This window comes from Mastomys coucha, unplaced genomic scaffold (genome assembly GCF_008632895.1).
Source record: "Mastomys coucha isolate ucsf_1 unplaced genomic scaffold, UCSF_Mcou_1 pScaffold21, whole genome shotgun sequence".
Taxonomy (NCBI): Eukaryota; Metazoa; Chordata; class Mammalia; order Rodentia; family Muridae; genus Mastomys; species Mastomys coucha.
Genome location: NW_022196904.1, coordinates 18,326,409 through 18,338,600, shown reverse-complemented (window position 1 = coordinate 18,338,600; position 12,192 = coordinate 18,326,409). Strand labels below are relative to the sequence as shown.

Below are 12,192 nucleotides of genomic sequence, written 5' to 3'. Positions count from 1 at the left end.
AAAACTTGTTATCTGGGCAAGGTTGGCCTTGGCCTTTAATCCTTCTGTCTCCAACTGCTGCGTGTTGGTCTGCTGGCTGTTTGCCACGATGCTAGGTGTGTTTGGTTGAGGGAACCCAGGGCTTCAGGCATACTAGACAAGCCCTCTCTACCCATGGGCTACATTCTCCTCCCATGGGTTGGAGTGGGGAGGAACTTTGAGCAAGTCTGTAAGGAAAGATACTTGTGGGGGTCCAAGGACTAGAGTGGCTCTCAGTGTGTCTGGGGCTGGGGGTGGAGGGGGTCTCTGCTCCCTGGGGCTCTGCCTTCTGATGTCACTGTCTCATTATGACATGGAGCCCAGCTGACCAATGGGCTGAGGCTCACTGCTATAATGGGTCCTAGCAACAGGCTGTGATCTTGGGCTAACTGGGGAGGAGACCGCACCAGCTGGGAGAGTGTGAGGGGAAAGGGAGAGCCTGCAGGTCAGGTGAGTCCCTGAGGGGCCAGGTTCTCCAGCTGGGCCCTGCGGGTCAGTGCACAGAGACCCAGGCTTCTAAAAGTCCCCATCCCGACCCACCACCTCTTGCTGTTCTGCCTCTAGCTGCTGGGACCTGTCCCAGGTCACATCTGAGGTAGGTCAGGGACAGGGTCTGGGAAGGGGTAGCTGGGGCTGGGGATATAGGAGGGCCAAGGGGAAGGGGAAAGTGGCAGAGGAGGCGAGGGGTAAAAGAGCCAAGGGGCCTGGGCTAGAGTCCTGACTGTCTTTGAGTGGGGAGGTAGCTTGTGTCATCTAAGCCTAGGTTCCTCTCTCTGCCACATGAAGTGGAACCCTAATTCCAAGGAAGTCTCTCTCTGTAAGCAAGAGATTTCATTGTTTATTTAGAGGCTTTTTGGGGTGGGGATTGCTTGTTTGAGCCTCACTCTGTAGCCCAGGCTGGCCCTTGGACTCATGGTGATTTCCCTGACTCAGCCCCCTAAGTGCTAGGATTATAGGTATGTACCATCACATCTGGGTGAGGTGATGGCCCATGGGGTGTGTGATTGAGAACCTCTGGAACCCCATGGTGACAATGAGGGACATTGTCAGGAAGGTGTCAGGAGATCTGAGGAATAAAAGGTCCCAGGAGACAATAGTGGGTCCAGCAAGGTCAGCCAAGACCAAGCCGGGGGCGGGAGACAGTTGAATGGGAGCCTACAGACTGAAAATTAAGAGTGCCTTCACTGTTGACTCAAGGGGACATGGCAACACAAATAGGCCTAATATGAGCCCTAGAGACCCTTAAGGGTGTGGTTCAGAGGAAAGTAGTCAGGGCTCCGGAGGACAGAGGTCCAAGGCACAAGCCCAGCCAGGCACGAGGTCATCTCAGTACTCAGGAGACTTGAGGTGAGAGAGGTGCTGTGAGTTAGAGGCCAGCCTGGGCTACACAGTCAGACTCTGTCTTAAAAAAGTCATAGGCCACAGATATTAACACTGGATGCTAACAGAAACTCCTGCTGTATGCCTGGCATTCTTTTACTAATGTTTACTAATGGGAGACTCATTGGAGATTCCTAGTCTCGGGATATTCTGCCGTGAGGACAGTCACAGCCACATCTCATAGATGAGGAAGGCCAGCCAGGATGTGGCAGAGGGTGACTGTCACCTCACACTGGCTCCCAGTGACCACAGCAGTTGAAAAGTAGCAGCTCTTCAGCTTGGCCTGAGCCACAAGCCAGGCCCTGCTACCCAGTACGGGAGGCCTGACCACAGTAAGACTGGATGGCTCTGGTTCAAATATTTAGAAGACTCAAGTGGGCTTGGTAGCTCATGCCGGTGATGCCAGCACTCAGGAGGACCACTGTGATTCTAGGCCAGCCTGGGGTACAAAGTAAGTTTTGGGACAGCCTGAGCTACATAGTGAAACCCTGTCTCAACTCAGATATTGTAAGGAGTCATCAGGTTTCATCTCAGCAGGCCAGCCTCACTCCTGGGCAAAGGGCACACACCCCTCAGAGTTGTTCCCCTTCTAGGTTACTCTACAGAACCCCTCCAGGGTCTGAGTAGGCTGTTTGGTTATTGTGGCCCCAGGTCCCACAGAAAGACAGTGGTCTAGGTGAAAAGTGATCCTAGGCCTTTGATACTCTGAGGTTCCTTAACTCGTGCTAAATGTACCTGAGTTGTTCTTGTTTTGAGGCAGGGTTGCATGTAGCCCAGGGGAGCCTTGAACTCTCCTCCTATAGCTGAGTGTATCTTTCAAAAAACAAAAAAAACAAAACAAAACAAAACAAAAAAGCCTGATCCTACCTCCAGTTCCCATGTGTAGGAATTCAGTATGAGTCACCACCACACCTGGCTTCTTATTGTAGTTGTTGTTTTTGAGACAGAGTCTCACTATGAAGCCTTGGCTAGCCCCAAACTCACTGTTCAAGCCTAGGTTGGCCTTGAACTCATATAGATCTGTCTGTCTCAGCCTCTCAGTACTGAGATTAAGCCTCTGTGTCACCACACTTGGGCATTGTTGTGAGACAGAGTCTCACTGTCCTGGGACTTATGGTGATCCTCCAGTCTCATGCTCCCCAGTGCTGGATTACAGGTGAGAGCCAGGGTACCCCAGTTCTTGAGGAAGAGAGCTGGTAACGGTCTAGTGAGAACTTTTTCACCCCCTCCACATCTGTTCAAGAGTGGATATACAAATGTCTCCTTTCTTTCCCGCAGCCACTGAGGAGTCATATACTGTGACTGTCCCCCATCTTCCTGCCCAGCTCTGAACCATGGCAACTTCCAGGTTGCCCGCGGTGCCTGAGGAGGAGACCACCATCCTCATGGCCAAGGAAGAGCTGGAGGCCCTGCGCACCGCCTTTGAGTCTGGAGACATCCCTCAGGCCGCCTCTCGCCTCAGGGAGCTGCTGGCCAACTCGGAGACCACCCGGCTGGAAGTGGGCGTCACGGGCGAGTCGGGAGCCGGCAAGTCCTCCCTCATCAATGCCCTGCGCGGCCTGGGGGCGGAGGATCCCGGCGCAGCTCTCACTGGGGTCGTGGAGACCACCATGCAGCCTTCGCCCTACCCGCACCCGCAGTTTACCGACGTGACCCTGTGGGACCTGCCGGGGGCCGGTTCTCCAGGCTGCTCAGCAGACAAGTATCTGAAGCAGGTGGATTTCAGCCGCTATGACTTCTTCTTACTCGTCTCCCCCCGCCGCTGTGGCGCCGTGGAGATCCGCCTGGCTTCCGAGATCCTGCGCCAGGGGAAGAAATTCTACTTTGTGCGCACCAAAGTGGACGAGGATCTGGCGGCCACCCGCAACCAGAGGCCCTCGGGCTTCAGCGAGGCCACCGTCCTCCAGGAGATCCGGGATCACTGCGCGGAGCGGCTGCGGGCAGCGGGAGTGAATGATCCCCGCATCTTCCTGGTGTCCAACCTGTCGCCAACCCACTATGACTTCCCGATGCTCATGACCACCTGGGAGCACGACCTGCCCGCCCACCGTCGCCACGCAGGCCTGCTGTCCCTGCCTGACATCTCGCTGGAGGCTCTGCAGAAGAAGAAGGACATGCTACAAGAGCAGGTGCTTAAGACTGCCTTGGTGTCCGGTGTCATCCAGGCCCTGCCGGTCCCGGGACTGGCAGCCGCCTACGACGACGCCTTGCTCATCCGCTCACTGCGGGGCTACCACCGCAGCTTCGGCCTAGACGAGGACTCGCTGGCCAAGCTGGCTGAGCAGGTGGGCAAGCAGGCAGGAGACCTGCGCTCCGTCATCCGCTCCCCTCTGGCTAACGAGGTCTCACCAGAGACTGTCCTGAGACTCTACTCGCAGTCCTCAGATGGTGCCATGCGGGTTGCCCGTGCCTTCGAGAGGGGCATCCCTGTGTTCGGCACGCTGGTGGCCGGGGGTATCAGCTTCGGCACAGTCTACACCATGCTCCAGGGCTGTCTCAATGAGATGGCTGAGGATGCTCAACGCGTCCGCATCAAGGCCCTGGAGGAAGATGAGCCCCAGGGTGAAGTGAGCTTGGAGGCGGCTGGTGACAATGTAATGGAAAAGCGGAGCGCTGGGGAAGGAACCAGCGAGGAAGGCCCGCTGTCCACCCGCAGGAAGCTCGGCCTCCTCCTCAAGTACATTCTTGACAGCTGGAAGAGGCGCGACTTGTCAGAAGACAAATAAAAGCGCAGCCCTGCCCCCACCCCTCCTCCCCATCTCCGCCTTACCCACCAGCCAAGCCCTTTAAACAAAACCAACATCAACCAAACAGGGCTACTGTGATCAAACTCAGAGTTGCAGTTGCTTCGCGTGGTGTGGGGCCGGGAGACAGGAGTCGGCAAGGGTGGGTGGAGAGGGTGTTACAGAGGGACACAGACAGGCCTGGGTCTAAGGGGTAAATACTGAACATGGTAATACTTGACCCCAAGGAGGAGGAGGCTGAGGGGTGGGTGGAGGGGGTGCTCAGGGCTCCTCAGTGGTCTGCCTCCCTGCTCTCCATGAGGCCAAGGTGAGAACTGTCAATTGTCCTAGAGGGGCTGTGTGTGTTTGTGTGTGTGTGTATGAGAGAGAGAGAGAGAGAGAGAGAGAGAGAGAGAGAGAGAGAGAGAGAGAGAGAGAGAGAGAGAGAGAGAGAGAGAGAGAGAGAGAGAGACAGAGACAGAGACAGAGACAGAGACAGAGACAGAGACAGAGAATACCTTCCTGTGGTACTCCATATTGTAATTTGCTGTTGGGTATGGAAATGGAGCCCCACCCTAAGCATTCTCTACCCTGAACTTTTCATACTTGTCCCATTCTAATAGGCCCAGCATCATATCTCAGGGGCTCTATCCACTGAACCACACGCCCAGCCCCTCACAGGGGGATTCTAGGCAGGGCTTCTACCACTGAGCCACACCTCCCAGCCCTTCACTGGTGAAGTCGGGGCAAGTGTCCTATAGCTGACCTACATCCCATCTAGAGCCCTGTACATCTCTATGATTTTGAGGTAGTGGATCTGCACAAAGCACCTAAGCAGATCCACAGAGGCTTCCCCTGGCTCACAGTGTCAAAGGCTTCAGCCCAGGGATGTTGGCTTCAACCCTAGAAGTCCTACGGTGAGACAGAACCTCCTGGCTCCAGGAAGACCTGTGAGGTGAACATACAGATTGTAAGGCTCTCTGAGCTATGGTTCCCACCCCTACCCCTGCACCATATTATGAATCCAGTAATGGGGCAATCCACCGATCCGCCTTCAGCCCCTTCGTGACCCTATCTCCTCAAAGCTTTGCTGTGGAGACAAGGCCGCCTATAACTCGCCTTGACATTGAACTGCATCTTGAAGAATTTTGATTCTGGTTCTTCTGCCTCTGTCTCCAGAGTGAGGAATTACAGGTGTGCACCACCACATCTGGTTTATTGGGTGTTGGGGTGGGACCGAGGACTCCTGCCGGCTCAGTGAGCATCCTACCTGCTGAGCGGCACTCGGCTCCCCAGATGTATACACTGCACGGAGGACCCAAGCTTTCAACACAGAGGCCTTTTGGGTGGCACATAAGATCCAAACCACAGCATTGTGGGGTGTGGTCATGGGGATTAGAGTGAAGGGCTGGCGGGCTGAGGAGGGTATCTGGTGTCAGGGGATGTGTCTGACGACACACGGCTGTAAGCGGGATGCTTGACACAAGGGGTGAGGCTCCTGGTCATGTCCCAGTGAGATATGCCTCCTACCTAAGTACTTGCTAGGGCCTTCCTCTGTGCTTGATTCTTGGTGGTGGTCATAGTGGTGGAAGTACTTCATAGTCATGAAGTGATCTGGACACTGCCCAGTTCAAGCCTGAACTCCCTGTTTAGGAAGGGTCACAAGTGTTCAACCTACTGGAAAGATAGGTGTGGTGGTACATGCCCCCCCTTTTTAAATTAAAGATTTATAGCCGGGCAGTGGTGGCGCACACCTTTAATCCCAGCACTTGGGAGGCAGATGCAGGCAGATTTCTGAGTTCAAAGCCAGCCAGGTCTACAGAGTGAGTTCCAGGACAAGCCAGGGCTATACAGAGAAACCCTGTCTATCCAGGTACAGCAGAAGAAGAGAACATCAGATCCCATTACAGATGGTTGTGAGCTACCATGTAGTTGCTGGGAATTGAACTCAGGACCTTTGGAAGCGCAGTGCTCTTAACTGCTGAGCCATCTCTCCAGCCCTAACACACACCTTTAATTCCAGAACTTGTGGGGCAGAGACAGGTGGATCTTTGAGTTCAAAGCCAGCCTGGTCTACAGAGTGAGTTTCAGGACACTCAGAGCTATACAGAGAAACACTTTCTAGAAAAATTCATAAAAATAATAGTTTCTGAGAGTGCAAAAGCCTCATTGAGGCTTAGGGACTGTGTGGAAGCTGATTTTCGATTTACTGCCCAGCGTGCGCAGCCTAGAATGGCCTGGGACTATCTGAAAGAAGGACCCACACTCCTGAGCTGCTAACCCAGGAACTTGTGTGATAAGCCGAGATGAAAAGTCACATTTGTGGTTCATGAGAGGCAGAGAGGCAGGGAAGGTGGATAGATGTGATAAGCTGCCCTGTGACTGGTGGTTCTGGGAGAGACAGAGGGTCCAGGGCAGGCGGGGAAGCTCATCTTAGAGCTTCAGCAGTCTGAGCAGCAGAAAGAGCCTGGCCTCCTTTTGGAGGGTCAACTGGATGCCAGACCGGGCTGCAGTGGAAGCAGTAACGGAGAGCCTAATCCTCCAGGCTCTGCCTCCTGTGTGGAGGAAGGCTGGGCTGGGATCCAGCCTGGCAGTTACATTGTGGGAAGCTTTCCAAGCTTCATGAAGCTCCCGGGAAGGTTCTGGAGATTGCACAAAGCAGGTGGCAGACAAGGATGTGGGACAGGGAGCTGGGCTCACCCAAGCTGGTCCCATCTGCTTCCTGAGGATTCCAGGATCTGAGGATAGCTCTGACCCCGAGTGACCCAGCCCTAGAAAGTAGCCCCAGACTAAGGGTTTCATCCCCCCAGGAGATTAAGGGGTGTGGATTCTCTCTGCTTTGTAAAAGGACTCTCTCTCTCTCCTCTCCCCTACTCTTTTTCTTTTTTAAGGATTTATTTATTTATTTATTATTTATGTATTTTTATGTATATGAGCACACTGTAGCTGCAATGGTTGTGAGCCACCATGTGGTTGCTGGGATTTGAACTACATAGGACCTTTGGAAGAGCAGTCAGTGCTCTTAACCACTGAGCCGTCTCTCCAGCCCTCTCCCCTACTCTTGATTGCGTGTGTGTGTGTGTGTTTTGTGTGAGTGTGTGTGTGTGTAAGCATGTATGTCACAGTATATACAAGGTCACAGGACAACTTTACAAGTTAGTTCTCTCCTCTCATCTTTATGTCGGTTCTGGGGCTTGAACTCAGGCTTGTGTGTAAGTACCTTTACACAGAACTCTCCTTTCCCCAAGAGGTCTTTCTTCCTTGTTTTGTCTCTACCAGAATTACTTAGGACCACTCATGGCCCTATCTGCATCAAAGAGCAGGGGTAGAAGAAACCCAGACCTGGCTGGGCATGGTAGGGCAATGCCTGTAATTATAGCAGGGGTGGAGGATTGAGAGTTCAAGATTTCCCTCAGCTACATTGAAAATTTGAACTGAGGCTGTACTCAGGATTGGAAGCATTGGCCTTGCATGCATGAGGCCTAGTGCTGTAAAGAAACCTCTGAAGCCAGCTCAGAAAACAAACAAACAAACAAACAAAGCCCCATCTCAGTGCTGGAGAGATAGTGCAGAGGTTAGGAGCACAGGCTGCCTTGCTTCAGAGGTTAGGAGCACAGGCTGCCTTGCAGAGGACCTGTGTTTGGTTCCCAGAACCCACACTGTGGCTCACAACTACCTGTAACTGCAGTCCTAGAGGATCCAGGGCCACCCTCTTGCCTCTTTGGGAACCAGATACACAGGTGCTCACACATATTAAAGCACAGACCTTCAGATGGTTCCTTTCAAATTTATGCTCTAAATCAACTCACAACCCTATGCTCTACGGACTGCTGACATCCCAAACCCAGGGCATCCTGGCTCTGTCTTGGGCTGCAATGGAAGGGTTAGGAGTCAGGATCCGAATAGTCTCACCACAGATCTTAGATGGACAGGGACATGCTGGGCTTTTCTTTATCATCTCTCTTCTACCGTCTCAGCCAATGGGTGCCCACTTCCTATCTCTTTGCCTCCATGTCTCCCTTCTCCATCTCATCCTCCCAGTTTCTTACAGTTCATACCTTGTTCTGTGCCTGCAGCTCTAGGCCCAGATCTCTGCTTTGTTGGTCAGGTCCAAGCCTCATTTCCCATAGGACCACAGAATTTGTGTGTGTCCATGAGCGTGAGCATGTGCATGTGTGTGCTTGTGTGTGTGCATGTGTGTTGCTTAAACTTTTCTGTGGCTTCCAAGCCTGCTGTTCCAGGTCCTTCCTAAGAGGGCCCCTGCCTAAACCTTATCCACTATAAACAGAGCAGCCGAAGGGCTCCTGAGAACTTCCACTCCACTGAACAAGTAAAACAGACCTCTCCCTCGTATCCAGTCCCTTTCAGAAAGGGAGTCAAGACTGCAGGGATGTAGCTCAGCTGTTGAATGTTTGCCTACTAAGCGCAAGGCCCTCAATTCAAATCCTAACGCCAAAAAAGAAAAAGGTCAAGGGAGGGGATGGCAGTGGTACAATGTTTGCCGGGCATGTCAAAGCTCAACATTCCATCCATCCATCCCAGCGAGACATTGACTCTGAATGGTGTGAGCATGTGCCTATAACCCCAGCATGCACCAGGTGGAGGCAGGAGAGTCAGAAGCTAAAGGTCATGGTTGGCTATCCAAACACAATAAAACAAAGGCCCTGTTATCCCAGTGCTAATGAGATGGGAGGCAGAGATAGGTGGATCCCTGGGAGTTTAGGGCCAACAGCCTGTCCTGGCCTACATGGTAAGGTTCCAGGCCAATGAGGAGCCCTGTCTCAAAGAGGTGATGGACTGCACCTGAGGACCAACCCTCGGGGTTGTCCTCTGACTTCCACGCACCAGCACTGTGCATGGCTGCCCCTGCATGCACTAATGTACCCACAAGAACATGTACAACAAATTGAGGACATGAACTGCCTAGTGTCTTGGCTGGGGATACATATGGCCACACAAGGACAGAATGTCCACATCAGCTTCCCTGGCCTCCATACTCATCAAGGTAGCAAGGTCTGGTGGCAGGATTTACTGACCAGTCATTCCCGAGCAGACACAGGTACTCAGACGGGAGGCCAGGGTGGTCACTGTTCCAGTGCCAGCCCCATTAGGCCTCTTCCTTCAGGCTTGTATCAACTGGTCGGGCCTAGAAGTCTGGATATGCTGAATATGCATCTGTAAAGCCACTGAGAGGCTGTGTGCCTGCAAGGACCCACGAGTGCTGGGCCACGCCCTGGCTCTGGGGCCCGCCAAAGGTCTTGGGGAAGTGACTTTTAACCTCTTAGGCCTCTTTCCTGCTCTCTGAGATGATGATGTAGCGAGCATGTGGCTGGATGTGGTGGCGCATGGTTGTAATACCAGCACGTGGGAGATTGAAACAGGGCTCTAGGTTCTATTCCTAATAGTCTGTAAGCGAGCTGGTGGCCCTTAGCACGCTATTCCTCCTCTCAGTGCCAGTGTGAGCAGGCAGAGAATCTCCTTTCCAGATGTTATGAGCCGGGATTATCAGTGAACATATGTTAATAAAACAGCCACATTATTCTTCTCAGTCCTCCAGCTGGCAAAACCTCAAGTACTGTGGACATTGCTACTTTAACTTTTTTTTTTTTTTCGAGACAGGGTTTCTCTGTGCAGCCCTGGCTGTCCCGGAACTCACTCTGTAGACCAGGCTGGCCTCGAACTCAGAAATCCACCTACCTCTGCCTCCCAAGTGTTGGGATTAAAGGTGTGTACGACCACCGCCTGGTGATACTTTAACTTTTATCATCCATCCATCCATCCATCCATCCACCCATCCATTCATTCATTCATTCACTCATTTGTATTTATTGAGAAGAGAAAGTAAACCTAGTGCCTCGCCAATGGTGACTCTACCACTGAGCCACACCCCAGCCCCTCACTGAGAATTCTAAGCAGGGGCTCCACAGCTGAGCCACGCCCCAGGCCCTCACTGGGGGATTCTAGGCAGGGGCTCTACAGATAAACTTTATCTCCCATTGTTTTTTTATTTTTTAATTCTGAGACGGAGTCTAACTAACTTGCTGAAGCTCACTCTATGGTCCAGGCAGGCCTTGAACTTGCAATCTTCTTTCCTTAGCCTCTCAAGTAGCTGGAATCCAGGCCTGGGTTACCAAGCACTCACTTACTTTGATTTCTTTTTATTTGAAGAGGTGATAGGGAGAAGGGAGAGGGAGGGACAGACATGCATGTGTGTGTGGCGGGGGGAGGACTATGGATTTATTAAGTTCCTCTGGCATTATCCCCAGCGCACGGGGTGAAGACTGCTTAAAACGGAACCTCTTTAGAGACTGTGATGCTGACATTAAATTTTACTGCGGTCAGCTCCTGTGAGACGTGTTAGGCTGAGATGAACAAGTGGGCTATATCTCTAACCACCACAGGGTTTGATCTAGGTGAAAGTGGCGAATTACACCTGGGTTTCAAACAACTCATGACAAGCCTAAAGCTGGAAGCCAAGGCAGCAAGATGAATTTGTCATTAACATTAAACCACTTAGGGCAGGCATGCAGAGGGATCCAGAGGAAGGGTGACTCAGAACACACTGCCATCCCCATCCTACCGAAGGTCGAGTTCTGAAGCTTGGGAGCACAGTGTCTGGCAGCCCCGCCAGTGCTCAGGATATGTAGTACCTGCTGCTGCTGGGCCCTGGACTGCAGCAGAGGCACGTGCCAACAGTGGCTGTCCACATGTAGGCCACACTTTACTTGCTAGAGATGGGTCAACTAACTTTTCTTTCCTTAAAAAAAAATTATCATGGTGTGTGTGTGTGTGTGTGTGCGCATGTGGACGTTAATGGACAAGCTTAGCTGTAGGAGTCGGTTCTCTCCTACCATGTGCTTCCAGGGGACTTAACCCAGGTTATCAGCAAGCATCCTTACTGATTTTCTCAACTCCCTCCTGCCCACTGGCTGTTTAAGATAGGCTTTCATTCTGTAGTCCAAACTAACCTAGAACTTATGGCAATCCTTCTGCCTCAGTATGGGAGTACACAATGCCTGTCAGGGCAATTGCTTCTACTCCATCTGTTCTGAGACAAGCACAGACTTCCGTGTCTGCAGAAGTCCAGCAGCTTCTGAGATCTGGGATGGTGTTGGCAGGTGCGGGTTCTGAGCTGGGTGAAATACTTCCACCTTCCAGCCGAGGTCCAAAGTAGGCAAAGGGGTTGTTTAAAATCACTCCTTGTGACTGGACTAAGCCCCACAGTTGGCTCATATTACACTGGTGACAGAGGACAGCCACATATGTAAATTTGGAAACTTGGGGCTCTGTGAAGTCTACACTTTCAGACCCAGCAGAAGCACGAGTCAGGAAACCTTACTTCACAGATGGGAGAGCAGATACCCAGAGAGATCTGGTCACTCGCTGAAGGCCACATGCAGTTGGTAGGGCTGAGACTGGAACCGAGGCAGCCTGGCTATAGGGCTGACATCCTCATGCCACAGGCTGTGCTCTATAGAGTGTAACCCAGGCAGCTGCCAGTGGGGCAGGAGGGAAGTGGGTCACCTTTCTTGCAGTGGACATGAAGGCCTCCCTGCTGGCTGTGGCTAAATCTGGTTTCAACTGGCCAAGAACGATGAGGAGTTGCAGAGGCCTGGGTGGCATTGCTGGGCAGAGTGAGTGCTCTGGAACCTGGACATGCTGGCCAGCTCTAACATCATCACCTGACTCCTTGCCAGACAAACTGAGCAACTCAACCAGTTCCTTCATAAACCCAAGACACTATTGCTGAAAGCCACTCATGCGTGCCTCTGTGGTCACAGCCCTGGGTACATATGGCACCTCCCTCACCATCCCTAGATGCTCCCTGTTGGATATGGAGCTGATCCTGCTGCAGGGGAGGGCCCAGAGGACACAGACCTGTCCTGGGCTGGGTGGTGGTAAGACTGGAATATAGGCTCTTTTTCTCCAGAGTGAGGCTTGGTTGTTGGCCTGTTTCTCTTGCCCTCGTCTGGTGCAAACTACCAAGCAGAGGGTGCCTCTCCTGAAACCTGGGTGAGCTTAGGTTGGTATGATCATGGATGCCTGAGACAGGGTCTAATCTCTGTGTAGC

General features: G+C 52.6%; 1 protein-coding gene across 3 annotated transcripts; it reads left to right on the top strand.

The window, feature by feature from the left end:
- Window positions 1–354: 354 nt before the first annotated feature.
- Window positions 355–4,228, top strand: Irgc (immunity related GTPase cinema). 3 transcript variants are annotated; one of them, XM_031385651.1, is made up of 2 exons: window positions 355–468; window positions 2,677–4,228. In XM_031385651.1, exon 2 carries the CDS (start codon window positions 2,733–2,735, stop codon window positions 4,122–4,124), a length of 1,392 nt encoding a protein of 463 aa, XP_031241511.1. In that variant the 5' UTR covers window positions 355–468; window positions 2,677–2,732; the 3' UTR covers window positions 4,125–4,228. The 3 variants fall into 3 exon arrangements, with proteins under 3 accessions (XP_031241511.1, XP_031241510.1, XP_031241512.1); XM_031385650.1 differs by having other exon boundaries at window positions 374–613; XM_031385652.1 differs by lacking the exon at window positions 355–468 and adding an exon at window positions 1,690–1,849.
- Window positions 4,229–12,192: the final 7,964 nt, after the last annotated feature.